The 27,876-nt window shown below is 40.0% G+C and overlaps 5 protein-coding genes and 1 long non-coding RNA gene across 7 annotated transcripts in view; 2 read left to right on the forward strand and 4 right to left on the reverse strand.

Moving 5' to 3' along the window:
- The first annotated feature begins 2,722 nt into the window (after nucleotides 1-2,722).
- LOC149044468 (uncharacterized) lies at nucleotides 2,723-9,226 on the forward strand. Its single transcript, XM_089208457.1, has 4 exons — nucleotides 2,723-3,071; nucleotides 3,831-4,150; nucleotides 8,380-8,536; nucleotides 8,796-9,226. Exons 1-4 carry the CDS (start codon nucleotides 2,771-2,773, stop codon nucleotides 9,065-9,067), a joined length of 1,050 nt encoding a protein of 349 aa, XP_089064583.1. The 5' UTR covers nucleotides 2,723-2,770; the 3' UTR covers nucleotides 9,068-9,226.
- LOC149044469 (uncharacterized) lies at nucleotides 6,330-6,843 on the reverse strand. The gene has a single exon (XM_089208476.1). The coding sequence runs from the start codon at nucleotides 6,756-6,758 to the stop codon at nucleotides 6,429-6,431; it is 330 nt and encodes a 109-aa protein (XP_089064602.1). The 5' UTR covers nucleotides 6,759-6,843; the 3' UTR covers nucleotides 6,330-6,428.
- Nucleotides 9,227-9,580: 354 nt separating the features above from the next.
- On the reverse strand, nucleotides 9,581-11,671 carry LOC149044470 (uncharacterized). The gene is made up of 4 exons (XR_016187348.1): nucleotides 11,414-11,671; nucleotides 10,708-10,819; nucleotides 10,048-10,327; nucleotides 9,581-9,810 (listed from the first exon to the last, which is right to left on the reverse strand). It is a non-coding gene; the product is annotated as an uncharacterized LOC149044470 (long non-coding RNA).
- A 2,178-nt stretch (nucleotides 11,672-13,849) lies between these two features.
- LOC149044471 (uncharacterized) lies at nucleotides 13,850-20,685 on the forward strand. Of its 2 annotated transcripts, XM_089208461.1 has the most exons (5): nucleotides 13,883-14,280; nucleotides 14,789-15,168; nucleotides 15,989-16,079; nucleotides 16,641-16,781; nucleotides 20,160-20,685. In XM_089208461.1, exons 1-5 carry the CDS (start codon nucleotides 13,977-13,979, stop codon nucleotides 20,204-20,206), a joined length of 963 nt encoding a protein of 320 aa, XP_089064587.1. In that variant the 5' UTR covers nucleotides 13,883-13,976; the 3' UTR covers nucleotides 20,207-20,685. The 2 variants fall into 2 exon arrangements, with proteins under 2 accessions (XP_089064586.1, XP_089064587.1); XM_089208460.1 differs by lacking the exon at nucleotides 20,160-20,685 and having other exon boundaries at nucleotides 13,850-14,280; nucleotides 16,641-18,143.
- Nucleotides 17,863-27,876, reverse strand: part of LOC149044472 (uncharacterized) — a 43,940-nt gene continuing 33,926 nt past the window's right edge. Inside the window, exons 3-5 of the mRNA XM_089208439.1 lie at nucleotides 21,557-22,153; nucleotides 20,183-20,434; nucleotides 17,863-18,713 (exon numbers count right to left, since the gene is read on the reverse strand). Coding sequence (XP_089064565.1) covers nucleotides 18,118-18,713; nucleotides 20,183-20,434; nucleotides 21,557-22,153 — 1,445 coding nt within the window. The 3' untranslated portion in view covers nucleotides 17,863-18,117. The remainder of the gene's footprint in view (nucleotides 18,714-20,182; nucleotides 20,435-21,556; nucleotides 22,154-27,876) is intronic.
- Nucleotides 24,733-27,323, reverse strand: LOC149044473 (uncharacterized). Its single transcript, XM_089208442.1, has 3 exons — nucleotides 26,988-27,323; nucleotides 26,571-26,744; nucleotides 24,733-26,264 (listed from the first exon to the last, which is right to left on the reverse strand). The coding sequence occupies exons 1-3, from the start codon at nucleotides 27,313-27,315 to the stop codon at nucleotides 25,087-25,089; spliced, it is 1,680 nt and encodes a 559-aa protein (XP_089064568.1). The 5' UTR covers nucleotides 27,316-27,323; the 3' UTR covers nucleotides 24,733-25,086.

Genomic DNA, 27,876 nt, shown 5'->3' on the forward strand with positions numbered 1-27,876 from the left:
GCTTTTAAGAAAAATTTTCATGACTTTTTGCTCTCGATAATGGAAGCAGAGGACGATTATGTTGAAGTGCCCATTCTCCTACAAAAAATGGCAAATTCTGCATCCTCGACTCAATGTATATAATTGATAGTTCTGTTAGTAGTAAATTTGATTGTAACATCATTCTGTAAGACTATATATTTTGTAACTTTAGCTTGTTTTTTTTTGTTGTTGTTGTTTTTTGTTTTTTTTCTCAGTAGTTCTTATTTATCCAGATAGTTTATTTAGTTACTTTACAATTATTATATTATCTGTTATGACTGCTGTAACCTTTCCTCTCCGCCTGCCTCGTCTAGCTTTTGCTATTTGCGGGTGGAGATGGCAAAATGATTTGCATGAAATAAAGTATAGTGTGTTTAAAAAAAAAGTGTGTTTAAAAAAATCATCCAGTTCTCATCCACTAATCTGACTAAACATACCTAACAGTACAAAATAAAATCCAGTGTGCTAATAAGTAACAAGCAGGAATGAGGTGGGATATAGTCCTCTACAGAAAGATTACCTCCTAGGCCATTGAATTAGATGTTGTTCATAGGTTCTTCAGTGCAGAAACAGGATAGGAAAAGTTAACCCAAACTGACTCACAATTTTGATTATTCGTTGTTTTGATGGGACTAATAATTATATAACTATAATCATAATATTATACTATTTATACCATTTATACCATTTATCAATTGGGTGTCATAAGTGATTACTGGAGTATCAAGAGGTACAGCCTCCTGACACACTAGACCAGTGTGATGGCCAAAAGAAAGTTTGTGAGGAGGCTTATATACTTGTCGATACTTCTGTAATGATATAAGATGGATAAAGTTGATAAGCCTGCAATGAAGCATGTAGCTATAGCCTGGGAAGCACGCTCTCTGGGGAGGGGCTCTAAATCTACAATCTGATCCTCAAAGTCCGTTAAAGTGAGAGAAACAGGCTACTGTACTCATTCATCTTTGTCTGCTGGATAAAGGTAACAGGAATTCTCGGTCGAGTCTGAGAACGAGATTGTTAAAACCGGGTTGTGAAGTCATGCATATTAAGTACCTTTACTGTTAATGAACATGTAGCGTCATAAGACATGGTTACATTAATAAAAATATATTTCTATGCAATATACAATCAAAATTATAAAACAGAACAGAATATCTCTCACCAGAGACACTCAGACCGAACGAGGACATCCTCTTTTCGATATTTCATTGTTCAACTCCCAACAAATTACTGCATTCTTTCACTTTGAAGCCTTGCTCCAATAAAAACGATAACTTTTCCCTTGTTATATCAAACGAGGATCGCCCTCAACGTCCAGTATGATTTAATTGCGTCTGATATCCTTGGCCAACTGAAGAGTTGCCTTCTGCCTCGATCGCCAGGACAGTCTCGTGCAAGCAACTCATTGTATTCACAATGTCGTCCGCCACATCGAGATTTAACAGCATCCTTTTGATGTAGTCTAACTTTAGAACTACTGATCCGATTTCGCATGGATTGTTCAATCTTTCAATTCTTACAAAAAGGTCACTGATACCCCGCAGGACACTCTAGAGCTGGGTTATTATGACAAACAAGCCTACAAATTCGACCCAGATAGCCTGATGCAGCGTAATTTGACATTTGATCTCTCTGGCGGCTAGCTGTTACACGTTGTGCATTATAAAGTCGACTTTTCGTCGCAATGTTGATTTTATCGCATCCATCTATCAACATTGTCTGACAAAGTGGACATTTCGGAACAATGTCGAGTGTAACGAATCTAACTTTACCGCTACGGTATTGAGTTTGATTAGCAACATAAATGATCCGGAAATGAGCTCGACAGTCCAATCTTACATTTTGACATTGCGTTGAAATGTTAGAAGTTGAAGTATACATATCGACATATCGTATTTTTAGTTGGTTGTTCATCTTACCAAACTGTCGACACCATCGCCAATATAGATGTTGAAATTACATTGTTGGATGCAGGGTGTAAAAGTGTGCTGTTGAAAGCTTAAGTTCGATGTTGAGTGGTAAAGTTGATTTTTGGCGGGGATAGAACTCCATACAAAAAGGGCATTTCGTAGGAAGATTAGAAATTGTTAGAAGTAGGAGCTCGCATAAAACAAAACTGAGGTGGACGCAATTACCCTTCGTTAATTGTCCTATCTTTGTTCTGAGGATAGGCCAGCGATGTTTCCAACGGTTACCCTTACAAATCTGTGCATCGCTATGTGAATTCAAGAAGCAGCACTTTTCCTATTTTTATCATCAACATTAACTGTAACGTTAGCTTGAACAATGCGTTGGTCTTAGCCTGGGCTGTGTTCGAATTGTACTTGTGTTACAAAGCACTCCTACTCCTAAAAATTGTTTGACTCGTAATAACCACAGGTTAGGAAATGCGCCGGGCGATAACAATGCCTGGTGTTGTTGGGTAAATGCAAGTTTTATTCCCCTAAGGTAGAGTCAGCAGTTCAACCAAAAAACCTAAAATAAAAACTGCGGCATGGTTTTGCCAAGACTGATCTAAGAGACTGATGGCCTCTAATACGACGAAATAAAACAAAAGTAAGCAGATCGCTTCATTTCGCGTCATATATTTGACGTAAATTTCATCAATGGAATTTATTATGTGCACAAGTGGGAAGTATTCACAAAATACTCTTCAGTTTATTTCACGTCGCCAATCACCTTGTTGCGTGACGGTTGGTTTTTTTTCGGAAACAAGGACTTCCGCTTAAAACCGAAAGCAACAAACATGGCGAGTAATACGCCAAGGAGCTTTCACCTCTTCAACTGCGATAACTTGTGTAAGTTAAGTGAGGTGGAAGCTTTGCTCAAAGCCGTTAAAGGCAAGATTCCCTTCAAGATTTTACATATCAAGACACATGAGTTTAGGCGAGAACAAATCGAGGAAATCTTTGTGTCAAAGATTACAAACTTAGGGAAAATGGATTACGCTGTGTTCGTTGTTCATGCAGCTGAGGCCTGCCTCTCCTTTAGCGATGATAGTGGCTACGGAAAGATTTATGGGGCTCTGAAGGAACGAACTGGCTCAGGTAAGATTGAGGCTGACGCAACAGTAATAACACTTCATAGTGCTAACCTCATTGCAGTGTTTAATCCATATGTGAGGGAAGTTTCCCGCTTTGTTTATCAGTTTGACATAAAATATAAGAGGCTTAACTGTCAAGAAGATTCCAAAATTTTGAACATTCGTTTTTCGTTAAATGACTTGTCATAATGATCAGCATGTCGAGGTCAAACTACAGTATCTAGGGGTCTATTCCTTAATTCCTCGAATCAATGAGGACATTGGCGCCTTTTATTTGAGATATGTTCTCATGTCCGCGTTTCCATTTAAGAATCGTTACGACAATGATCAAAATGCCGTAGACTGAGGACTACGGACTACAGAATACTCCCCAAAGAGCATTTATTAATTAATAGAGCCATACTGTACTATTATTTTTTCCTCTTTTTTCTTTTCAGCAAACATAATATAGTAATGGCCGTGGCTATCGTGTCACTATACCCATAAACAACGAACTGATAATGTATGGGTCAAATAAAGTGTCATTGCCTTTATTCTTTGTCGTCTTAAAGTTAAGAAATCACTGCAATTATGGCATAAATAGTGAGATCGGGAACGACATCAAAAGTGCAGCCTGGCATAAGAGAAAGATGAAATTGAAAACCGTACAAAACGCAAATGACCGCCATCTTTATAATGGAGAGTTGACCTTCGTATCCATTTCTAAATTAACTCACCCCGAACTCACATGTAATTTTGTCTTTGTTTTGTTTTGTTTTTCGAGGTGAAAAAGTTTTGATCGTCATCAGTGGGGACAAAAATTACAAAAGTAAGAGTGAAGAAGATCAGTTTTTCCTCTCCCGGTGGGCAAAGGATAATATATCTCCTCAGTTTCGTACTGAACTCGTCGATGGGAGAAAGAGTTTCATCTTCTCTTGGAACCAGAAACACAGGCCAATCCATGAAAAAGCGCTTCTGCATTACTTTGATCCCAACAAGAATGGTCAGAAGTTCGCGGTCTCTCAAACGGATCCAGCGGCAACGTCAGCACCCCCGAGAGGACCTTCTGTTTCTCTGTCACACCATTTCGACTTACAGCAAGAGGTAAGACATGATTTTTTTCTTTCGCAGATTTAGTAGACCCTAGCGGTTTACACTGTTTAAATGACGGTTATTCTGATAAAGTTGGTGTGTTTGCTGTAAACGTGTGAACAGAGAATTGTCATAGAATGCAAGAGTGGAAAGAAAGGGAGTACCGTAATGATTCGATTTAGTGCTCCTCATTCCAATAACCACTTACTCTCTAATAAGCGCCCCCTTTATTTGTCTTTGTTGATAAGCGCCCCTATTCTAATGAGTGCCCCTGTTGATTAACCAACCCCATTCCAATAAGCGCACCTATCACAGCAAGCGCTCCTATTTCAATTAGCATCTCTGTTCTGTTTCAGGGATAGCACTGTTAGAGTACATGTACATTGAGATCAACCGTAGTTCATTTTCCTTTAATTTCACACCTCATTACAGAGACAGTGCTCTTTGTCTCAGTCTCTCAGCTACTATTTTTCGACGATTGCTTGGCTGGTTGTTGTAGCTAGGAAGGATCATGAAGAATCCAAGGGAAAAAAGGCCGTTTCTTTCTTTAACATTATGCTTTAACATTATTCTGTTTCCCAGAAGAGAAATAAGCGTCCTTTTTCGAATGGGCGAATGAGATTCCAAAAATATATGGGTGCTACTGGCGCTAAATCGATTCATTACAGTGGTTCAATTTGTAAAAGTTCTTCTGTTGGCGTCTTACAGACGAATTGAGGGGTTTTTTATTGTTTTGTTCCATTCTTTCTTTTTTACGGGACCATATATGGATTAACCCTAATAAAGGACTCTACCAGAGCCTAGTCCTTTTCATAAATATGTACCCATCCCTTGCCTTCTGCGAATTCTCTAAGTTGTAGTGTGAACTAATAAGTTATGTTTACTGTTGCTAATCCTGTACCGACTCACTCACTCATGCCCATTATGCCGTCTGGCGCGTAGGACGGCAACGAAGGATCGCCACGTCTGTCGGTTCTGGGCCAGCTTCTGGATCGATGATGCCTCCACAGTTCGGCGCCAGGAGTTTCTTGGTCTTCCCCTCTTGCGCTTCCCTTCAGGTTTCCAGTGAAGGGCTGTGCGAGTGATGTTATCCTGCTCTCTCCTCATGACGTGCTCAATCCATCTCCATCGCCTTCGCATAATGATGGTCTCCATGCTGTCTTGATTGCAGCGGGCAAGTGGCTGTTGGTTGGAGATGGTGTCAAGTCAAAAGATTTGCAGGATTCTCTTGAGGCTCTTTATGTGGAAGACTGACAGCTTGGTGATGTCGCTCTCTGTCATCCTCCAGCATTCATAGCCGTATGGTAGGGTGGACATCACACAGCTTTGTAGATCTACAGCTTGGTCTTGGTGCTGTACTGAGAGGACGAGTACATGTTGTTGAGCATGCTGAAGGCGTTTCTGGCCTTGTTGAGACGGTTCTTGATGTCACTCCCTGCTCCTCCATCATGCCTTACTGCGCTGCCCAGGTAAATGAACTCTTCAGTCGTTGGCAGGTCTACTCCGTTCGCTTGAATTGATTTAGGGTTGGACACGTTTGGCAGCATCACTTCTGTCTTCTTTTGGCGGATCTTCAGGCCAACTTGCTGTGCGTAAGTGCCAAGTCGGGTCGTCTTTTCCTGCATGTGTTGATGAGTATGGGAGACCAAGGCTTGATCATCTGCAAAATCTAGGTCCTCCAGCGTTGAGAAGAGGGTCCATCTGATGCCCCGTGACTGATCTTTTGTTGTGCGCCTCATTACCCAGTCAATGGTCATGTTGAAAAACATCGCCGACATTGTACAGCCTTGTCTGACGACAGTCTTCACTTTAAAGCTGGTTTCGCTGTTGCCTACTCCGTATGAAAAGTTGTTGTAGAAGCTTTTGATGATGTCGATTATCTGCTGTGGTATCTCATAGGCCCGAAGGATGCGCCACAGACTTTACCGGTGTACACTGTCAAAAGCCTTCTCAAAGTCCACAAAGTTGATGTAGAGTTGTCTCTGCCACTCTGTGCACTGCTATAAGATGTTACGTAGGGTGAAGATCTGGTCTGTGCATCACTTCCCTTTCCGAAACCCTGCCTGCTCTCTTTTCAGTTGTTGGATTACCGTGTTGGCTATTCGCTGGATGATGATCTTGGCCAGGATCTCGCTAAGCACAGATAGTAAGGTGATTCCTCGCCAGTTGTTGCGGTTGTTAAGGGCACCTTTCTTCGGAATCTTCACAATGACTCCCTCTGTGCAATCTTCAAGTAACTTCTTCCCCCCCAGATGTTTGTAAAAAGCGGCTGGAGTAGGTCTGCTACTAACTATGGATTTGCTTTAAATACTTCTGCAATGAGATTGTCTTGTCCAGGGGATTTTCCGTTCTTGAGGGACTTGATCTCTTCTTTTCCTGGGGGATCGGTGTTGACATCCAGGTCTGTCTCTGCCTCTTGTATATCTGCCTCTGTTGGTGGTGGTGGTCTGTTCAGAACTTCACTGAAGTGTTCTGTCCCGTCGTGCGTCTTGCTTGGCTTCTGTCGTGAGTACTCGCCCCTGCTTGTCCATGATCGGAGCGTCAGTGCCTCCTCTGTACCTGCCACGCACCAGCGTGGTGATCTTGCAGACTCTGCCTTGCTCTCCCCTGCTTGCTGCATCTTCTGCCTGGCTTGCAAGGTGGTTTATGTGGCTTCACTTTTCTGTTCTTGTCATCCTCTTCACTGTTAGATTCGCTTCCCTACATTGTTGCTTGTATCTCTCTTTCAGTCGCTCTGATTTGACCTCCACGACTTTCTTCCTGAGAGTTCTTCTGTTCGCAATGGCTTACCAGGTATCCTCTGTGATCCGCTCCTTCCTTCTGCTTTGTTCCAAGGCAGGCTTTGCGGGTCTGCTCGTAGGCTATCTTAAGCTGTTGCCACTTTGCATTGATGTCTCCCAAGCCTTCCTGCGTCTAGTCTTCAGCATCTGCTAGTACCTGGAACTAATTATTCAACTGTAGTATGAAGGCAGTCTTTACTTTAAGGTCTCGCAGCTTCTCCACATCAAAGTGTCGTCGCCCTCTCGGACTGGATCTGGTCTTCCTTAGCTTCAGCTTCAGTGTAGTGGTCACAAGGTGATGGTCACTTACCACAGCAGCTCATCTTCTCACTCGGACGTTTGGCAGTGATTGCCTACACATCCCGTTGATCATCAGGTGGTCAATATAGTTCTTGTCTCTTCCATTGAGGGAGTACCAAGTCAGCTTGTGGACGTCTCGGTGTGGAAAGAGCGTCCTTCCGATGACAAAATCATAGGTGGTGCAGGTGTCCAGTAGCCTCTCTCCATTGTCATTCATAGTGCCACATCCTTCTCTCCCCATGGCCCTTTCGCAGTTCCTGTTGTCATTACCAACCTTTGCATTGAGATCTCCCATCACAAACTTCATCTCGTGAACGTGGTGTGTTCTCCAGTTCTGCTTGAAGCTGTTCGTAAAAGGTGTCCTTGCTGTCTTCCTCACTGTCTTTTTTTGGTGTGTAACATTGGATGATAGTTGTGTTGATGTGTCTCCCTTTCAATCTCACTTTTCTGAGCCTGCTGTTGATTGGATTCCACTCCATCAGGCACTTCTCGAGACCTTTCTTGAGGATGATGGCTACTCCCTCATGGTGCTCGTCATCTTCTCTTCCAGAAGATAGCACTGTCTCTCCTGTGTTGGTTTTGTGTCAGCCTGAACCTGTCCATTTGCTCTCACTGATTCCAAGGATGTGTAGGTTGTAACGTCTCATCTCAGCTGTGGCTTGTGCCAGCTTTCCTGTCTCGTACATAATTCTTACATTGCATTTGGCGCTCAAGATTTCCATCTTCCTGTCAGCGGTTTCCCTTCGACTTTTACTATTGTCATTATATTAGTATCTTAGGATTAGTATCTTTCGACAACTCTGAAAGCCCGTCTCGCCCAGTAGTGTTGATTTTCTTCGTTGCCGTTTCCGTAACGTGGGTGTTTTACGGGACCGGGTTGTTATCCCTGTGCCCAAACCCCTAGCCTGGAGGACCGGTGGATCGCGCTTCGTCGGACCTCTACCCTTCAACCTGTCCGTCTTGGGTGGCCCTACCACGAGACTAAGCTCCCGCCGGCATAGCTCTAGGGATCTCCGAGGCACTCAAGCTCGCCGACCACGACAAGGTGGGGATCCTTCGGGGGCCTGTACCGACTAACCACCCTTTGAAAAAAATATCCTTGAACGCTCACTTACAGGTAATTAAGTATATGATTGTTTTTTTTCCAATTTTTTGACGAAGGATTTAAAAAGATCTGAACCTGAATCGGCTGATCAGGAGAAGTCTTTACTGAAACAGAATGGGAAGCGAGGGCAGAGTCAGAGACGGGGCCAGAAGTCGTGGAGTCGATCAGAAGAAGACGGCGGACGACAAACTTCAGATGCGACTGAATCAACAGGTAATGTAGAAGGATATCACATTGTTCTATAAGTTCAGGGATGCTAGTTTTTGAGGCTCGCGAGACTGAAATGATCGCTAAAAAATGGAGTGAAAGTGATTTCCTTATCGACTTTATTAAGAGCTAAGAACATTCTTGGGGTTGCTTTAGTCCGCAGTGCATTCCACCCTGGAGGTGTTCTTATCCACGCCTAGTTTGGATTTAAAGCTTGTATTTTGTCTTTCTTTTACTCGGTTAACTCATATTAATTTGTTACAAGTTTCTAGTGAGAATTCAGGAAGGGGTGATTCACGGCCTATTTTAAAACTACAAACACGCCTGCGCCATGGGAAAATTTCATACGATAGCGCAGACGTAGAGACCTGGGACCAAACCTGGCGTCCTCCTCACAGCGAGGTAGTGAAGTTAGAGAGAGAATGGGGGTCAACACCGGAAGCGTATTTGAAGATCTTTGCTGATGAAAATGGCACAATGTGTCGTGCTGAAGTGATACCAAGAGCTTCCCTCTGGGACTATTGTTGGCCTTCCTGATGACCCCGAAAGTTTGGAGTAAGCAATCACCTACTCTGCGTGAGTCTAATTTAGGTGCTGGATACTTGCAATTGCACATAACCTATGAATACTTTGAATCTACGAGTGTTGTATCAGAAATGCAAACTGTTTGCATGGAATAAAAGAATGTTCCTTGGAGTTATGGGTGGTTTCTTGCTTTACTAGAAGAAGTCCTTTTATTTTAAACGTTTTAAATTAAATCAAGATTACCTCTCACCTTCAGAGGCCGATAAAATCGATTTTTCTTTTATTCTCCTGTTTTATTTGACTAAACTGAATTCAACAGTTCGGGCCATAACCATTTCTGGATATCGGTTTCGAGCTTTGTGATGAGGTGAGATCAAAACCAAAACAAAGCAAATTTGGCCGAGAGGTGCTGGAAACAAGAAGAGGCTGGTTTTTTGTTTTTTTTGTTTTTGTTTTTTGTGGCGGACATGTTGTAATGCGGTAGTAAGCTGAAACAAAATTCGCTAATAAGGACTGGACGTAAGATACCATTGAAAATATTCGTTTATTTCAAACATTCAACATGCATGTCCTCGACATTCTCGCATTCTGGAAGAGTAAAGCGGATTCTTTCTAGCACAAATTTTTTGTAACGCTGTGGTCCTTCCACCAAGAGCGTCACAGGAATAAAAGCTCCTCCGCCAGCCTGTTTGTATCTGGAGAACTTCTGGGTAGAGCTTGGCCTCGATGTTACTGTCCGTTCTCCGTTGATTTCCCTATTTTGGGTTACAAGAAAACCAATTAAATAAGGTTGAACCAAATAACGCGCACTGATAACAATTGGGACGAGTGAGGTGTGAGATCGCGGAATCGGGACAATTTCATTTCTCTCCAGTATAGGTCGAGGAAAGACAATATCTTGCTTCTTTCCGATTTTTAAATAGACATTATCAATTTCAGTCCATCAAGCCTTTACGAAAAAGTAACAGTAAAGCAAGAAAACAGTAACTTACCCTTCAATTCCTGGTTATTTTGCCACATCGAAGCAAAGCATGCAGCTGTATGTTTAGAAAGTGCTGAACCGTGCCGATCTGCTGCCCTTTGACATCTCCTAAAGTGTATGTCTTTCTCTGCGATTTGCTGAAAATCTGGACTTCTCGTAGAGCCTCTGGAAAGCGTTCCATTTCTCGTGGAAGACGACAAGCCAGTGCATGCGAGTCATACGTGTCGTCGTCTTCACTTTGAATAACAAGCGGTGTTCCACGTGGAGCTTTGATCTTAAAATTATGATACCTGGAAAATAAACGCCAATAAATACATGAGTGGGATAAAATAAAATCAAGTAGTCACAATCTATATTAAGACGAATACACATGATCGAATTCAATGCAAGAGAATCATACAAGGTATTTTGCGCGCTATTGATCGATTCGCGGGAGAATCTAGGTCTCAGAACACTACAAATTCGGTCCTACAGCTTTTAGTCAGCAATAATATGTCCTTTACAATTACCCTTTGATTTGAACACCCTGTATAGAAAGTTTGTTTAGGTAATCACTGCAAAATGTGAAAGCTCGAGCGGTGTTTCCAGTGAGTTTCACAATTACAGACAAGTCCCTTGTGGTTTTAGACGAAAATTTCACTCTCATCAGTTCGTGTAGTTAAACTCTAACCTTTGTTTCCGGAATGCTGTAATAGAGACACTTCGGCAAGGCTTTCCACCAATGTGATTTCTTTATTTTCATCTTTATGCCGCTCTTATCGCACATTTCCCGGATACGGTACCTAAAGATGTGAGAGCTCAGTGAACGAATACCTCTTTGTTTTATGTTTGCTCGAAGGAGAACTTACTCGCTGGATAATCACATTTATGTGTTAGATCCGTGGTTTCCTGAAATTATTTTTTAGTGTGCATTCGCCTTGGCTGAATGAATCTCTCTGATGTCAAGATCGACAATGGTTCGAAATTTCATCCAGAGCTCCGATTTAAAAGATTCTTTGTTTGTTGCACTGACCCAGGTCCGTGGCAGATTTGTGCCACAAAGACGACAAAGTGTCTCGAGATACTGAATGTGTTCATCCATGCTGTTGGCTTGATCTGAAATTCACAATGTAGGATTATAAAGGTCCGATAAATAATTGTCCTTTTACTTTAAATTGGTCGGCCACAACGTATGGTTAAAATTTATGGTTTACACGATACTCCGATGGATCTGAACAAAGGAATCCGTCTGGTAGTTTGCACACTAACAGACTTTCAACATTCGTGCACTCGAGCAAAAACCTCGTGCACTCGATTGGAATTTTGACAAATTGGAAGCAAATTTATTCTAGTTTTTTAAAAGATATTTTTTAGGAATCAAAAAAAATGTTGCATACCTGAAAACCTCAACTAAATAGAGGTTATTCCCCGATCGAGCCCTTCGCAACATGGACCTCCACCCGACTTTTCATCTGAATTTTTCCTTCTCGTCATCGCGACCACCATCAGTTCTTTGCTTGTTGTGTGTAATTGCTTGTCTTCTGTAATTTTGCAAGGTTTCATGGGATATGGGTCGGGAACTAAGTCGCTAGGGCTCGAATAAAGTAATGAGTGAGTTTCCTCGATGTCCCCACTACGACATCCATGTTGGTGACGTCATCAAGTATCCAGAAATGGTTATGGCCCGGACTGTTCAAATATTTAATCTAAAGATTCCAATTTCTGCAATCTTTAAAAACATCCGAGTTATTTGGAGAAACGTAATTTCAAATTAAAGTTAATAAATAAGGAAGGTGTCATAATCTCGAACCAGGACGAATCCCGCGGGGAATTTTCGCGGCAACCGCTACTGTTGGGGCTCGATTTTCATGTTATTTCCATGTTTTGTTTACATCGCGCACTTAACAAAATTCACGCGTAGAAGCTCTTCGTTTATAGAAAAGCCTTTGCTCATGGAAAAAATCAAAAGCGGAAGAAAGTCTTTGGTAAAAAAGAAAAGATACAAAAAACAGGCCTAAAAGGAAACAAAGAGTACCATTCTGTCAAGAAAAGAAAACACATCCTTCGTAAAAGCGAATGGTATTAGCGGAGCTCTACGCTGGCATTCATATTTCAAACAAAGATGTCGCCGGCAAACCAAAATTTGCCATACGTGATATTAAAAACGAAGTTTCCTTTTTTTCATGCAAGTACCAGCCTTGATATAAAAATATCAACAATCGCCTCGAATCGTAGTTTTGAAAGCTGTATGTCGATTCCCTGTCTTGCTCCTAAGAACGTTTTCCGGTTTTTCCACTTCTGTCGCGGGTTTTGCCTTTGCCTTTTGCAGTTTTGCTCAATATTACGTCGTCCGCCTCATCGCTCTACTGAGCGATCGAGATAAAAAAAAAAAAAACGTGTCTGAAACTTTTCCCGGGAAATCTTCATCCATCGTCATTGACGCCAGGAGGTCCCGTTGTCCTATTGGTTTGCGGTTTCAGGAGGCGAGAAAATCTCCTGGTGTAGCGCGGGTTGTTTGCGAATCTTTAGGAGCTAAAATCTCGCATTTGATTTTGAGAGGAATACAACCACTTTGAGCGAATTTATAGGGTATATTGATTTGACCGATTTTCTTCAAATTTCGCCCAAACGTTCTCGGAATAATGATAAACGAAAGCGTGTCGGTAAATTTTGTAATTTGAAAAATTTGTCCCGTGCTGTCCATTTACGCAACACGCCTCGCATATTTTTTGCTACTACAACTTTAGATGCCGATATCTAGGCAACCAATCAGAATATTGAAAAAGCCCGTCACACATTTGCTGATTGATGCCTTGTGAATAAGACTGTGGAGCCATTTTGCTCGTGCTGCGGCAACCGATACACAATAAATTTTATAGAAGAACCTTAGGTCGTTTCACGCCTTACCGGCTTTTGACTCTTCCTTAAACGAAAAGTCGCTTAAATTATATTTGTATCGTAAACTGCAGTTATTAATCTTACTTCTGATATAAAGTTTTCTAAGATGTTAGTGAAACTAGCGCTCTTACGAATTTTTTCCTTAGGGACACGCGCGCAGATGGGAAGTAACCTTAAGAGCCCCATCTCATGCCCAACCAGTTACCTAATTGTGTTGAACTCTAGCTGCAAGGCAAGATTGCGAAAACCCCTTTTTGTCTTGGGGGTCGGGACGGGGAGGTAAACAGTAATGCTGTAGGGTAAGATAAAAAGTACTCGTGAAAATAACTTGAAAAGGCATCATGTGACTTCAGGTTTCCCTAAGCTGCACTGCTAAATTTGTATTCATGAGAAGTGGCTGTACTTCATCTCAGCGCAACGATGTATATATTGTATTGCCTCAACATACTATGCGGGGTGGGGTGGGGTTATTTTTAGAGAATACAAGCCCTATGCTTCACAATGCTTGCCAAGCAAATGCACTACATGGAAACCTCACAAAACCTTATATATTCATAAAGTCCATTAAATTCTTGTTCACATAAGATGCAAATGTTGTGGGATATATGAAATCACATGACTTTACGGCGTACATAATTTGAATAATTATGCAAATTTTCTAAAGACAATGAAAAATTGCTCCTAAATCCACGATGTTGCAACAGCTGATCGTCTATAACCTACGGTTCAAATGATATCAGGCTGCGAAAGTGTCCTCCTACTAAACAATTTGCACGCTAATGCTTAAATAAGCTGCAAGGCTACATTTGAAAGGTAAAAATATGTAAATTTTGACAAAAGAAACAGTTTTAGTAAACCTTAATCAACTCATCCATACCATGTTCATGTCCTATTTCACAGATTGCATTGAAGCACACATCAAAAAAGATTTCCTTGCGTGACTAAGCCGGCCCATAATGAATTATGGATGTCTTTTGCGAAACCGAAGTTTACAAAGCCATTTCACAAAAATAACTATTTCATTTATCTGTGGATCTTTCCTATTTCCTGGTTTCATAAAACATGGAGCTACAAGTTCCAAACTGTAAGACTGTTCACCTTTTTAACTGTGACAATACTTTCAAACTGGATTCAATAGAAGCACTCTTGACTACAGTGAAAGACAAAGTTGAATTCGAAATATCGATCAAGAAGCATTGTTTTAAACTTTCAGAGATGTCCTCTGTAAGTGATAGCATAGTTCCCACTCTAAATATGGATTTTGCCGTATTTGTCGTTCATGCCAATGAATCTCGACTCTCTATCAACGAAGACAACGCTGGCATTGGTTACGCGAAGATCTACAAAGCTTTACTGAGAGCGACCGGTGAGTCTTGCGTTAGATTATTCGGACTGAAGTGTGAACGTTGTTTTTTGATAGAGAACCTGTACGTACGGAAAGATTATGATCAGCCACTTGATCGATCGGGTTATGTCATAGATAATCGTTATGTGAGTTTCGGCTCACATTGCTGGACTGTCCTAAGGTCAAACTTCTTAGCCCGTTCAAACCGCAATAGTTTCTATCGTCTTTTTATTTTTCAATTTTAAGCTTTTAGTTTCATTTGTTTATGTAGCAATTACTTTAGCATTAACTTAAAAAAAAATTATTAAATTCTCTTCACAACTATGGTAGAACCCCCCTAACTCTAACCCGGTTAACCCGAATCCCCTCCCCATCCCCCCACCACAGTTGCGAAATGAAATATAGTTTCCCACTTTGCATTGTTACGAATACTAGTGCTGTTTCGGTTTCGCGCGAGAATTCATATCAACGAATGTTCAACGTTCGATCGTTGAGTTTTACTATTTTTTATTCTGCTTGTTACCATTAGGCGAAAAAGTTTTAATAATTATAGGCGGTGACGACTACTATGTGGGGAGAGAAGAGGAAAACGAAGCTGTCATGTCACGTTGGGCTCGGAGGAAAGTTTCGTCACAATTCGAAGAGGAATATCTTGACGGACGAAAAAGTTTCATTTTTTCTTGGCACAAAAACCACCGAGAGATTCACGAGAAAGCTCTTCTACACTTTTTTGAACCAAGTAAGATGGGTGAAAAGTTTGATTATCATGAGCCAGAAATGAGTCTATCAGCCGACACTTCTAACGCAACAGCTGAGGAAAATAACCAAGGGCTGAATCCTCAACCAGAGATCACACAATCGACGCCGTCCAACGTTCCAGAGAATATTTCAGTGTATCCAACGGATGAGGTAAGTGTTTAACTGAAATTCTGTTCTTTTACACATTATCCACGGCATTCTTGGTGAATCGACGCATTTGAATCAACACTGCGTTTGTGGTGACGTAGCTTATCAATTATGCTTCATTACTGTTGCTGATGCTCTCTTCTGTTGATGATGGCTAAGTTATTTGTGAATGGCTGTTCTACAAACCTATTGAGGCTTTTTTCTATTTGAAGAATACAGTTGACGTTATTCCTGGTTAAACTTTTTACAAAAGTATTCTGTTGCTATGCAGCGAAATTGTGAGAAATATCTTATTTATCCCATTAATAGGAAAAAAAGCGTTGTGAGGGGGAGGGGGGTGGGGGCATGGAATTAGTGAGACAAGCCTCCGTGAAGAATTTGGTCAATATTTAACCATAAATTTGCTAATTAATTATGGTATACAAACCGTATGCCACATTAGCTAGGTTGTGGGGTTAATCTATTTCCAGGCATAATTCTATGAAGAAAAATAAATTAGCTGGAGTTGTATGTGCTTACAATCTCTAGCAAATTTTGGTTCAAAATCCCAACCAGACTATCCCCTGAACTGCTTGCGTAAATTGGCGATCCAGGGGTCCTTAATGCAACCGAAAATAAAACGATTCATAGAGAGAGAGCTGCCATAAAACATTTATTTCATGTTTACCAATAGAGATACTGAATCATTTTTGATAAAATCAGTTTACATATTATCTATGGGTGCATGTTACACAACTCAAGGAAATGGTATTCGTTGCAAAACGGGAAAGAAACGTTGTAAGGTTGCAACGTTTTAATTGAATATATGACTTTGTAAATATAGGTCGAGTATGTAAATGAATTTGAAGCATCTTACAAAAAGAACAAGGAGGAAGTAATAGTTGTTGTGGGTCCTCGTGATAAGATTCCGTCAGGTAAGGCTACATTTAATTAATCTTTAAGTTATTTTAAAATACTTTGGTTAGTGATCGGATGTAGAGATCCTAGTAATCAATTCTCTTTACGTCGTCGAACGCTTCCCTATTACGTATGGCGAGATAAATTCAATATCATTTTGACCCAATCATTTTTTCAAGCATAGAATGTTCGAAACAAATAATTTCATTCCCTTATCCAAGACAACTCATTCACTGACTCATCGTGGATACCTCATGAGATGGTGTAGCTTTAAGGCACAGAGATGAGAAGGAAGGATCCCAATGACACTGTGACCCCCCTCTTTTTCAAAACGTGTAATTACTTAAAACAATATTTAATCCTAGAAGGCTCCGAAATGGAGATAAGGCGTCAGAGTCAGCTTCCCCTTCACTTTACTTGAATACTAGACCTACTCGTGCTCCTAAGGCTACAGAATTACATGCAAGAGAATTTCGTACGGATGTTCAGTCCGTAGAGCGTGTTCGTCCCGTGTTTACATTGTCTGATCTACTATATCATCCCAATTTTGTCGTGTGTTCTTTTTCTTTCTCTACCAGGGTTGTCCCTGAATTATCCAGAAGGTTCAGTGCTTCTAGATACTCGGCTTCGCCATGGGGAAGTCTCAGACGACACGAGAGATGTGGTGCATAGAGAGGACGGATGGCAAGTACCGGAAGGCTACAGGGACCATCTAAGAAGTATGCACGCGGCAGAAACCAACCTTAGAGTAAAGTTTGTAGTTCGCCAAAACCAACTAACCACAATTATAATCCGAAACTGGTTTGGACCGCTTTTGGGGGGATGTTGCACAATACTCTGAGCCTTAACAAAGGCTAAATTTTTCAACAAATTTTCGTTAGCAACCCAGAAGTAATCTATATACATATATTCTTTTTTCGGGCAGAAGGTTGACCACTCGTCAAAAAATAGATAATCTTTAACTGCGTTTTTGATGTATGGCAAAGTTTACTTTAGTACTGAGTTTGAAAGCTTGTGGAAATTGAAATCATTTTAATGACATTACTGATATAATACTATCATTAATTTCGAGTAAGGCCGTGAGAAAAGCTTGCAACGGTTGGAAAAAGGTGATTTGGCTTCCGTGATGCCTTGCATCAATGGCTGTACCAAAAATGTCCTCAAAAACCTATGTTTTGATGTTCAATTTACTACACCAAAAAAGTCACTCTTTCCTAGAGATCTAGCGACTGCCCGCCACTTTTATTTAATTCACATTGTAAGTTAATTAATAGCTTTTAATGCGAATGGTTCTGACAATCATTGAATGTCATCCCACGACCAATCTTTGAAATCTATTGTGTCATATTTGATTTTCAAAGTGTTTTAAACTCTCTTTAAAAGACGATTAAACATATTAATGGGTTTTATAGATTCACATAGTCATTTTAAGATCTCGAACGTAATCTGTTTCAACTCACCCGAATGTTCTAGCTCACGGAGGTTGCAATGCTCTGTAATTATGACTAGCAAACAGGGAACTTTGCATAATTCACTTCATTTCATTTACAGCAAGCATATCTAAAATAATAATCACACCTTTTTCGATGGTTTAACCCGGACATTGCGCAAATTGACTGGTACTTTTTCCGAGAAATGTACGTAAGGTCGAGGAAAATACGAGCGAAGAGAAAAATGTTCGCTCGTTTCATAAGGTAACCCATCGAATTGGGAAGTTATCATTTCGCTTTTGTTTAGTTTTCTAGTATTTTGGCTTCTAGGTTCGTATTATCAAGCTTAAAGAACGTAAGATAGTAAGAATTTGAATCACAAGGTGCGGCAATTAATTGATCCGCTCTGCTTTTGCTTTCCGTCCGTGTTTTGTACTGTTCTGCAGAGTTATGTACATAACCTTGTTCTATTCTACCATACAAAATCTCAAGTTGAAATGTCCGCATGTTGCGTGACACGTGAATTTAAAGACTGTTTACGTTCTATGATTTACTAATAAGAGAAAAGGCCTCCATAATATTCACTTTGTTTAAGTATGATGAAGAGGTTGTGTTGATCTGTCCATTAAATAATCAAACAAGTGGCTGCTCTATCAGTTTGTACGGTGGTTCGTAATTTGCCTTCCGTGTTGGAATAGATGCTTAGCACTCCGTTTGCTGTCGTTGAATATTTGCACCTCAAACTTTCCTCTATATGTTTGGGAATTACAAAACCAGGATAACGAAACACAAGATCCTCGGTAGCATACGATATTATCCCTTGACGGATTCGTGTTTTGAGCACGAGAACATCGCTGGAATCCGTGCATTCTCCTCCATAAGATGTAGGATTATGACGCACTTCTTGTGATGGAAACTCCCCCATGTGCTTTGGTGTCTCTTGAAGCAGTCTCCTGTCAGATGAAAAACCTGAAGCAGCATTGGTTGGTCTGAGGGATTCTGAGTGGCTCAGCTGTACTTGTCTGTTCTTCGCCGCTATTGGGGCTCCAAGCATTAATTGTATCAAGACATCGGGTTCCACATTCAGTTTTCCATCCTCCAACCAAACGACAAGGCCCTTTCTTTTCGCTTGAAGCATTCGATCAACGTTTTTTACAAATTTATCTTCCTCTCCAGTTGGAGCAGGACTTCGATTGCAAATCGTGAAGATAACCTTTTCAACTGCAAATTGAAACAAATAGTTATATTTTATTACCATCTTCTTGTTAATTGCCCAAAGAAATAGTATTTAAGACCAGGTGTACATGTAGTACATGACCAATGTGCGGATGCCGTGATTTGTAAGTTATTTTCGTTTCGTTTCAGATATAGCCACAAATTTGTTAAAAGACAAAATTGGCATCTAGCAAGAATTTTATTATGAATGATTTTTGACTTATTTGAACGTGAAAATAAATGGAAATAACATATTAGCATAAGCTATTGAGTAAACATGTAACAAGCTAGTTGATCATTTCTTATTCCTTTTGGCGGTCTCACCTTACAGTAGAGTTTGGTCACCTTTTCCTTATTATGATCGTGAATTTGACATGGAGACATGTTTTTGCGTAAATTGCGGTTTGCGGCCAGATATCAGTATATTTCCATTATTTTGTTTAAAGATGATTAATTACTAAGAAAATGACTCCACCTTATCTGCTATTGAAAAGTTATTTTTAAATATTGTAGCTCACTATGATCCCTACTTTAAAATTTGTTAGAAGTTATTTTCACTCGTAGTTCAGTTGACTATTTCTTTTATTCTCTCTTTTATTACGCAAGTTATTGCAACAGATACTAGCTCTGATCTCCCTTGGAAAGTGTGGGTCACCGCTTATAAAGGTGACCCCATAAAAATTGATCCCGTGCAGGAATTTCCTGGAAACAACCCTCCTTTATACCTTTACCTCTTTAATACTCTCGTTTTTAGGCTAAATCCATGTCGAATTCCCGATTCGGAGAATAGTGTTTAAACTTGAATTTAGCACGTTCGACAACTCTTTTTCTTAGAAGTGACTTAAGGTGTAAACATACAGTACTTTTCATCTTCCGCGCTGAATTTGTAATCAGATAACTTATACGGCTAGCACGTAGCTCTTTTAGGGGCGGTACCTTAGGTACGCCCTTTCTTCTCCGAATTTTTCTGTTTATTCTGCCGATATGTAGCAGTCTTCAAGGGCTATTTTCTCTTAAGATATCTCTTCAAGTATGATTTCAATTCTGTTCGTAAGTTTATTATAATTTTTATATTTTCAATCTTGTTTTTGTTTCGCTCGACCTTGACCGTAAGACTAAGAAACTTAAGGTAGAAAGTCATTTTGTGAAGCGTAAACATCGCCAAGGTATCTACTTAGTATGCGAACTCCGCTCTGCGTAGTTTAGCGTGATTCGCTAGTTAAGTGTAAAAGCATGACGAAAGTTAGAGACTGACAGCTCACTAAGCGTGTCTATTGGCCTTTTTTAATTATTGGATGATGTTCTCAAGTAGTTTATTTCATCTACAAATTTGCTATTGTGAGTATTTGCTATTGCGAGTATTTGCTATTGCGAGTATTTGCTATTGCGAGTATTTGCTACACTAAAATATTTCAACTACAAAGAAATGATTCTCTGAACTTTTATAAACAGGCTACTGCAACAGATCCTCTTACCAACAACATCAGCTGCTGTCCTGAGAATTTCTTCCAACTCAGGCTGCTGGTATTCATGAGACGTATCTGTATCCACCACTAGAATACAAAACCTAGGAGTGTATCTCGCTAAGTATGATTTGATGTCAGCTAATGAATAACGTTCCACTTGGGGACATTCTGGCAGCCTTATCCTACGATAAAGGTCATCGAGTACTGATTTCACAACCTGGATTGTTGCCGGTGACACATCACAGCCAAGGACTACTAAGTCTAGAGAATAAAAGCAAACAGTAATTAAAACTTCGTTTTGCACAACCCAAAACCATTTTACAACACTTATTTTTAAAAGATCAATCAGTTTTAGTCAAATAAATGCTAAACTTGAAATACTTGCCAAAAAGCCTCAATTCCGCGTTTGCACTTCCACTAGTCTAATTATGTTAACTTGAACGTTAAATTAGTACATGCCTATGAGCTTCACTTCGTTGTTCGCACTTCCAGCACTTAAATAAATGCTAAACTTTCAAATACTTGCCTAAATGCTTCATTTCATTGTTCGCACGTCCACCACAAAGTGCGTTGTTTGGGTTTCTGGCACTTGCTGTAACCATGCATGTACGACTCAAAGGAACCTAGTATCATTTTATATGTAAAAATATATGAAGTTCACAAAAAAAGCTGCTATCGAATCAGGATTAAAAATTGATTGATAAGGTTAAAAATCGTGATATAAAGACTACGAGACACCAATGAAACAGCGTCTTTAGGACTTATTGTTGCTTTTGTTGAAGTCGTTGTAAAGGTACATATTGCTCTCGTAGTGGTCGTTCATTGGTGTCCAGTGTTGTCTTTTTTCAGAGAGTCCCGTTGTTCTTACCTTGTACTTCACGTTCCCCTTATATGGCGGTATATCTTCGTACTGAGAGCTGTTGCGGTTTGTTGTGTAATAGTGCCAATTCAGAATATGCAGCCACATCTTTTTGTGTTTGACGTTATTTTTAGGGTCAAGAATTAAAAGGAGAAAAGGTTGTAAACCTCTAGAAGGTATCTAAGAAATTGCCACCACTATCTTACAAAGCTTTACTGATGTTCATGTCATAATGGATTTAAATACTTCAAATTTTTTTGGTTTTTCTTGAGCATGGTTTTAGATGCCATTGCTGACATCGCCATCGGTCATTTTTGGCTCAGGTGGAATTTCCTCTGTTGTGGTTAATATTGTCAATGTCTCGTGGTGCTAGCGTTGTTGTTGTAATTGTTGTTTCTTTTGACAGCTTCGTTTTTGTTATCTTTGTTCTGGTATTAATACTTATTTTTGTGGCTATTGTAACTGTCTTGATCATGATTCTCGTTCATGTTTTTTTAAATGTAATCTGTCGTAGTAGTTCTCACTTTTGACCAGACGTGTTTCCTTCGTGGTAGTATCCCTTTGCACTCTGCTCTGTTCAGATCGGTCCCCTAGTGATGAGCATCCATAATCCGAAGCTGAAACAGCGGTTGCCGCAAGGGGATCGAGGTGTACGTTCAGCTTAGGTTGCTGACTAGCGTGAAAATCCACACTTCTTTGCCTTGTCACTGTGTAATCTTTTTGCAAGAAACTTGGCTGATCCCACCGGTCTTTTATTTCTTGTCTACTTCTCCCTTCGGGAAGGGTGGCGGAGCGTTGAAGCTTGAGCTGGTGCGCTGGTTCTGTATCTCGTGCTGGCGGAGCCGTTTGATCTCTTAAAGAAAGCTCGGAATGCCCTGGTGGCTCATAGTCAAACTTTTGTCCTTTCTTGCTTTGATCAAAGAAGTGTTTCAATGCTTGCTCGTGAATTTCTCTGTGTTTCCTGTTCCATGAAAAGATGAAACTTCTTCGTCCGTCGAGGAATTCCTCCTTTACCTGGGAACGTACCTTCATTCTTGCCCAACGCGAGACTACGGCTCTTTCCTCTTCCTCTTCGTTCCTGTAATTGTCATCCCCACCGATAACAACAATCACGTTTCCGTCTACTTGACAAGAAAAAAAAACAAATCACATAATTATATTAAAATGGCCTTGTAATAAATTAAGTCTCGCTCGCTCGTCAGAAACGTGACTTTCGTGGTCACGCTACTGTTCCAATCCGGCCCTGTTGTTAAAATCTGCGTGTTCGGAAGCGGAATCATAAGTCAACGCGGTCAAATTAAAGGCAATGGTAAATTTATTAAATGTTTAAAACTTAGAAATCGTTAATGGTGTGATATAGCGAAAACATGAGTTATGAATTTTGAAAAAAGTTGCATATGGATCACGAACCATTAGGTTGAGAAAGAGGTAGGAATCACAAATATCGAAAGTAAGGTCAAATGATTCTGCATTTGTTGCACAACTTTCATAATATCTGACACGGCAAAACTTTTATTTGTATCTTTTGTTTGTCAGTATTTTAGTCGCTAAAACTTACTTACGGTAACCTGCGAATACAGCCGTCACAGCTTCCTCCAATTTTCTTAATCAAAGTTTTCAAAATATTTAATTGAAATCTATATTTAGAATACTATTTGTATACTGCAGTGTTCGTATTGAAACGCAAGCGAATCCTGTCAAAGACATAGTGTGGCCAATATTGTCGTTAAAAAGCATGTGGGTAAAACAATTTAGGAAAGGTTGAAGATAACGCTATGTTCTGTTTGTCAGTAACATAAATTTCGTGGCGTGACCGTCTAAATTTCAAAACACTGAACATTGAAGTTCATTGACAAATCAATGTTCGATGGAGTCGAGCTTATAAACACGGTCGCAGTTCAAGAGATGGAATTTACTAGGCGATGCCATGATATTTCTTTTGTTATGGAGATACTTTTGAAAACTGAGATGTCCCTTCACCTAGAACTGAACTGAAATAATTTCAGGATGTCATTGGAGCGCGTATGAAACTTGTTAATGGCGGTCGGTAATATATTCGGAAATAACATTCCATACTTTCCAAATGAAATAAATTATTCCTTTTACAGTGATCACTCAGAGCTTGTAACAATAACGATCATGGAAGAAGTTGTCACGATATACGAAGACGATTTTGTTGTAACGATTTCTGGGAAAAATAAGAACTCGAGCAGCAAATGCATGATGGGTAAAGCTGTGTGGCTGTCAGGAGAGTTCGTGACGAAGGGTATGTAACGCAACGCAGGTTATGAGAATTTGAAAATAATTTCAAGTAAATTCTTCTCTTGTCCCAGTGCGAAATGACCGACTCGTTTTCTTCGCTTTCACCCTCCAATCACGACGATAGCTTTCTCTCTTGGTGCAGATACGAATTAATTATTAGTTCAACGAGAGACAATAACCCAACGGAATTTTTTACAAGAGTTTTCCGTATTCTGCATATTGCATACGCACCAATTTAGCGGCCAATCTTAAACAGTATACTCAGTGAAAAGCACTCCTAAATTCTACTTTTCTGTCCCAATTTACCTTACGATAGAACCATACTTATGAATAGAGCTTAACCTCATTAAACGAATCAAAGTTAGTTCTAAATTCTTGGAAACAGTACCATTTGTCTCATTCTTCGTTTCAAGAGCATTCGTGAAATTTCTTCTTCTTCTTTTTTCATTCGTGAAACTTCTGCCTCAGTTGAGGGCGGAAAAAATAAACTGTGCTTCAGGGCTCCGAGCTCGACTTTTTTCGAGGTCGTCACTTAAAGAAGTAAAATCATTAAAAAAAGGTCGTCGAAAAGAAATTGGTCGTTAGGAATAAAAAAAGTTAACAGATTCTCGGAAACAGTCGCTCTGTTAGAAATATAAAACGCGTAGGTATCAAACGTTCGATACATGTACTTAAACACAAGTTATATTCATGTAAATGTTTTTTTTTTTATTTTCCAATAGAGATCAACGCAGATACTATCGACTTTTCAATTAAAGTCGAAAAGGACAATAAGCTAGCTGCCTCCGGCAAAGCTCTGTATATCTTTGTGTATCAAGGTTCCAAGTTACTGTGGTTAATAAAGAGACCAGATTCGGGTGCATTTACAACAAACATGGCAAACTTAACAGGTTTTTCTCTATTGAAATCCCCTATCTGAGATAAACTTGAATCAGATGATTATAAACTCACTCGTTTTCCGTTTTACAGGTTCGACGACGATAGCCTCTGCCTTGCCAAACTCTGAGGAAAGGAGCGACTTGCGCGATAAAACTGCCCAATAACTATTCGGCGAAAATCATCGTGCCTCGTGATAAAGCTGATTCTTTCGATGTTGCCATCAAAAGTTAGCTTTTCGGTTACTAAGGGAATTTCTCTCTACGGCAACAAAACTTCAGAGCACTGACCACGGCATCAGTGGAACATTCTCTACATTTGGTGCGAAGGAATGATAAGTTGTGGCAACAGAAACGAACACAGCTACCCATTGTTAGGATGGATTTTGCCACAGAAACAAGACACAGATGCAACGAATGAAATATTCGGTAACGGCATATTTTTGCTCTAATCTTGACCTGAACACCGCAAGCGAGCAACCGTCTCTGTCGGTCTTTGCCGAAATCTTCGCTTGATACACGCGGTTCTCCTTCGTAGGGCTCAACCTTAATCGCAACTTCTATTTCTTTTTTATTACTAGAGTACGATGTATCACAACTCTCGATAGAGACTACTGAAGGAAGGTATACATCGCTAATCGGACATTATTTCTAGAGTATTTCAACACTAACTAATACAAAATTATAAGAGAAGTGTGAGATTTTGCAAGTGTCAATCGAAAGTTTCACAGTATACGGAACCAGTAAACCCAAAATGAGAGTACTTTTAGACCAGAAAATAAAACGAGTTGTAATTTTTTAATGTTTCCTCTCTGGATTGTACACACGATGAGCGGAATAAGTATGCAAAAGTATTTGATACCAAATGCACTCCAACTAGCTCCGACTTACAAACAGAAAGTGTATTTTCTCCAGTTCTAAAGGTTATGAAAGGAAAACAAAATCGTATTCACAGATTCTCTTAATCTCCTAAAAGCACTCTCCCTTTTTACTATAAGTCGAACATTCTTTGCGGCTCCTGAAATGATGTACAGGTTAGCACCATCTTTTTCTGTGAAACCAGAGATAAAGTCTTGAGGAATATGAACATTTGCAAATTTAAACTGTACATCAACGTCTTCAAAAGACGCCTTTCCGTGGCGGATACGAGTTTTCATTAAGAGAAACTCATCTTTAGCGAGCTTTATATCCTCATCCTGGAAAAACTTTTCAAAATTTTGATAAATATTACACTCAAGTGTGCCATCACTATACCTAATAATTCTTACTCCAGTCTCAGGGGTATGACGGTGTTTTGTAAACAACCTATCTTGAATGTCATCTGGAATTTTAAATTCAGGGTCCCAAACTTGAAGTTCACCTAACTGATTAGATATCCTTCCATAACGAGCGATACTTCTCAGCACAACAACGGGAGGAGGGTTTCCAGGGAGTTGTGTCGCCAGTACAGGCTGCGGGGTATTTTGGGAACTCTCCTCCTGACAGCTTTTTAATTCTAAGTATTCAGTTTGTAAATGATCTGTGGTAATGTTGTGTAGATAATTGGAAGGCAAGTCAGCGTTAATACCCGGTTCTTGAGAGCCTCTTGGGCGGATGATATGTGTGTTTGGTGTGAAAGCACTGTCTCCCTGATTACTGAGAGAAGGTTCCATTCCCACCGAGTCTCTACTGCCGCCCGCGGCACTACTGCTGCAACTGGGGTGTGAATCCGTCGGATTTTCTTCTTTACCAGCTGTCAGTAAAGAGGTGTCTTTACCGTTATGTAAGCAACTCCTGGATGTGTATGGATTTTCCAATTCTGTAGATGTTTCCTGCAATTGAGGTTCTGAGTTTAATTGTTGGTTTGGAGTAGGCGGCCGATATTCAAACTTTAGTCCTTTCTTGTTTGGATCAAAGTGATACAACAGAGCTTGTTCTTGAATTGCGCGGTGTTGTTTGTTCCAAGAGGAGATAAAGCTCTTTCTGCCATCAAGATACTCTCTGCCGAACTGTGAAGAGACTTTCTCCTTCGCCGAACTTGAAATAACCTCTCGATTCTCTTCATTGTCGTCTTTATAGTTGTCATCTCCCACAATAACGGTACTAACATCTTCTCCTGTAGATCGAGCAGATTCAAATGTAAATAAGTGTAGCATTATTATCTCTTAATAAAAACAATTGTCGAGACCAGATATTAAAAATGGATGAATACCCTTGATTGACTGGGCCCGTATTGGTAGAATTGACCATTTTCAATCAACATGTCGTGCACGTTCTCAGTTTCCCCTTAAATCTTGAGGCTATTGAACCGTGGCCAGAAAACTATCCACGATACATTTTATGCTTTTTTTTCCGACAACCTTTCTCGAAACAGCTGTATACGCTGAAACTGAACTCAATACTTCTGTTACGAGAAAATTACCTTCATCGACTCCCACAAAGTGCCCAGGTCTATTTTCTTGGAGTTTCTGGCACTGTTCAGATTTTGATGGAGCGCCTGGTTGTTTCTCTTTTATTTCTGATATCACAATAGATGCCTCGTTCAAACTCTGTGAAGGAGCAGCAGTAAGTGACGGTTCCATCGTGCTTCCTGGAGCTGCAAATGTTATATGACGAATTTCAAATGAGAAAGATGGTCTGTTTTCGTCTCCTCACAAGCGTGGGACAAATAACGAAATCAGAGTCCTAACGTGGAATTGAACAACATACTATCGAGGATATGTAAAGCCTCTTTTTCATTGTTGTCCATTCAAAACTGAATAAAGTGCTAACACCGTAGTAGTAATACTGTTGGTTATATTTTTAGATTTAATTACTGATACGAATGTATTTCTCAAACCTTTGGGTCTTTCAAGATCTGAGGAAAGATTTTTCTTGGGTGTGGTTCCTTGAGCACTAAAATATGATGACCTTCTTACGCTGGTCGTTTCAAAATCATGAGCAGTGAAACCTTCTCGTCTTCCTCCATTTTGGTCCTCGAGCCTTTGTTCAGTCAAACGGTGGTCTTCAGGTAAGGGACTTCTCGCACTCGATACCAGTTCTGACTCGTTTTTCAGTTGTGCATTTTTTACTTCAGGGTGCGTTTTAAAACTCTTTTCATCGGGACTGTAAACAATGGAGGCCTCATTCAATCCTTGTGAAGGAACAGCAGTAACTGACGATTCCATCTTGCTTGGCGAAACTGCAAATGTTACACAATGTATTTCAAATGAGAAAGATGTTCAGTTTTCGTCTTCTCACATGCGTGGGACAAATAAAGAAATCAGAGTCCTCATGTGGAATTGAACAACAGACCATCGGGGACATGTAAAGCCTCTTTTCCATTATTGCTCATTCAAAACTAAATTAAATGCCAACACCAGAGTAGTAATACTTTCTGTTGGTAATCCTTTTAGATTTAATTACTGATACGAATGTATTTCACTAACCTTTGGGTCTTTTGGAATATTTTTCATCGGGATGGTACAAAATAGAGGCCTTATTCAAACTCTGTGGAGGAGCAGCAGTAAGTGACGATTCCATCTTGCTTCGTGAAGCTGCAAATTTTTTATAATGTATTTCAAATGAGAAATATGTTCAGTTTTCGTCTTCTCACATGCATGGGACAAATAAAGATATCAGAGTCCTCATGTGGAATTGAACAACAGACTATCGGATCTAATCATCTGAGGAAATGTAAAGCCTCTTTTTCAAAGTTCTTCATTCAAAACTGAATAAAGTGCTAACAC

This window comes from Pocillopora damicornis, chromosome 6 (assembly GCF_964200805.1).
Source record: "Pocillopora damicornis chromosome 6, jaPocDami1.2, whole genome shotgun sequence".
Lineage (NCBI taxonomy): Eukaryota > Metazoa > Cnidaria > Anthozoa > Scleractinia > Pocilloporidae > Pocillopora > Pocillopora damicornis.

What these genes read in the sequence shown, in the direction of transcription:
- LOC149044468 (XM_089208457.1), top strand. Translation starts at nt 2,771, where the DNA reads ATGGCGAGTAATACGCCAAGGAGCTTTCACCTCTTCAACTGCGATAAC. An exon ending in GAAGGAACGAACTGGCTCAG is followed by an intron (nt 3,072 to 3,830) that starts GTAAGATTGAGG and finishes TTGTTTTTCGAG; the next exon opens with GTGAAAAAGTTTTGATCGTC. An exon ending in AGATGCGACTGAATCAACAG is followed by an intron (nt 8,537 to 8,795) that starts GTAATGTAGAAG and finishes ATTTGTTACAAG; the next exon opens with TTTCTAGTGAGAATTCAGGA.
- LOC149044469 (XM_089208476.1), bottom strand. Translation starts at nt 6,758, where the DNA reads ATGCAGCAAGCAGGGGAGAGCAAGGCAGAGTCTGCAAGATCACCACGC.
- LOC149044471 (XM_089208460.1), top strand. Translation starts at nt 13,977, where the DNA reads ATGGAGCTACAAGTTCCAAACTGTAAGACTGTTCACCTTTTTAACTGT. An exon ending in AGCTTTACTGAGAGCGACCG is followed by an intron (nt 14,281 to 14,788) that starts GTGAGTCTTGCG and finishes TGTTACCATTAG; the next exon opens with GCGAAAAAGTTTTAATAATT. An exon ending in TCGTGATAAGATTCCGTCAG is followed by an intron (nt 16,080 to 16,640) that starts GTAAGGCTACAT and finishes TTTCTCTACCAG; the next exon opens with GGTTGTCCCTGAATTATCCA.
- LOC149044473 (XM_089208442.1), bottom strand. Translation starts at nt 27,315, where the DNA reads ATGGAATCGTCAGTTACTGCTGTTCCTTCACAAGGATTGAATGAGGCC. An exon ending in AGATCTTGAAAGACCCAAAG is followed by an intron (nt 26,745 to 26,987) that starts GTTTGAGAAATA and finishes TAACATTTGCAG; the next exon opens with CTCCAGGAAGCACGATGGAA. An exon ending in CTTTGTGGGAGTCGATGAAG is followed by an intron (nt 26,265 to 26,570) that starts GTAATTTTCTCG and finishes CTCGATCTACAG; the next exon opens with GAGAAGATGTTAGTACCGTT.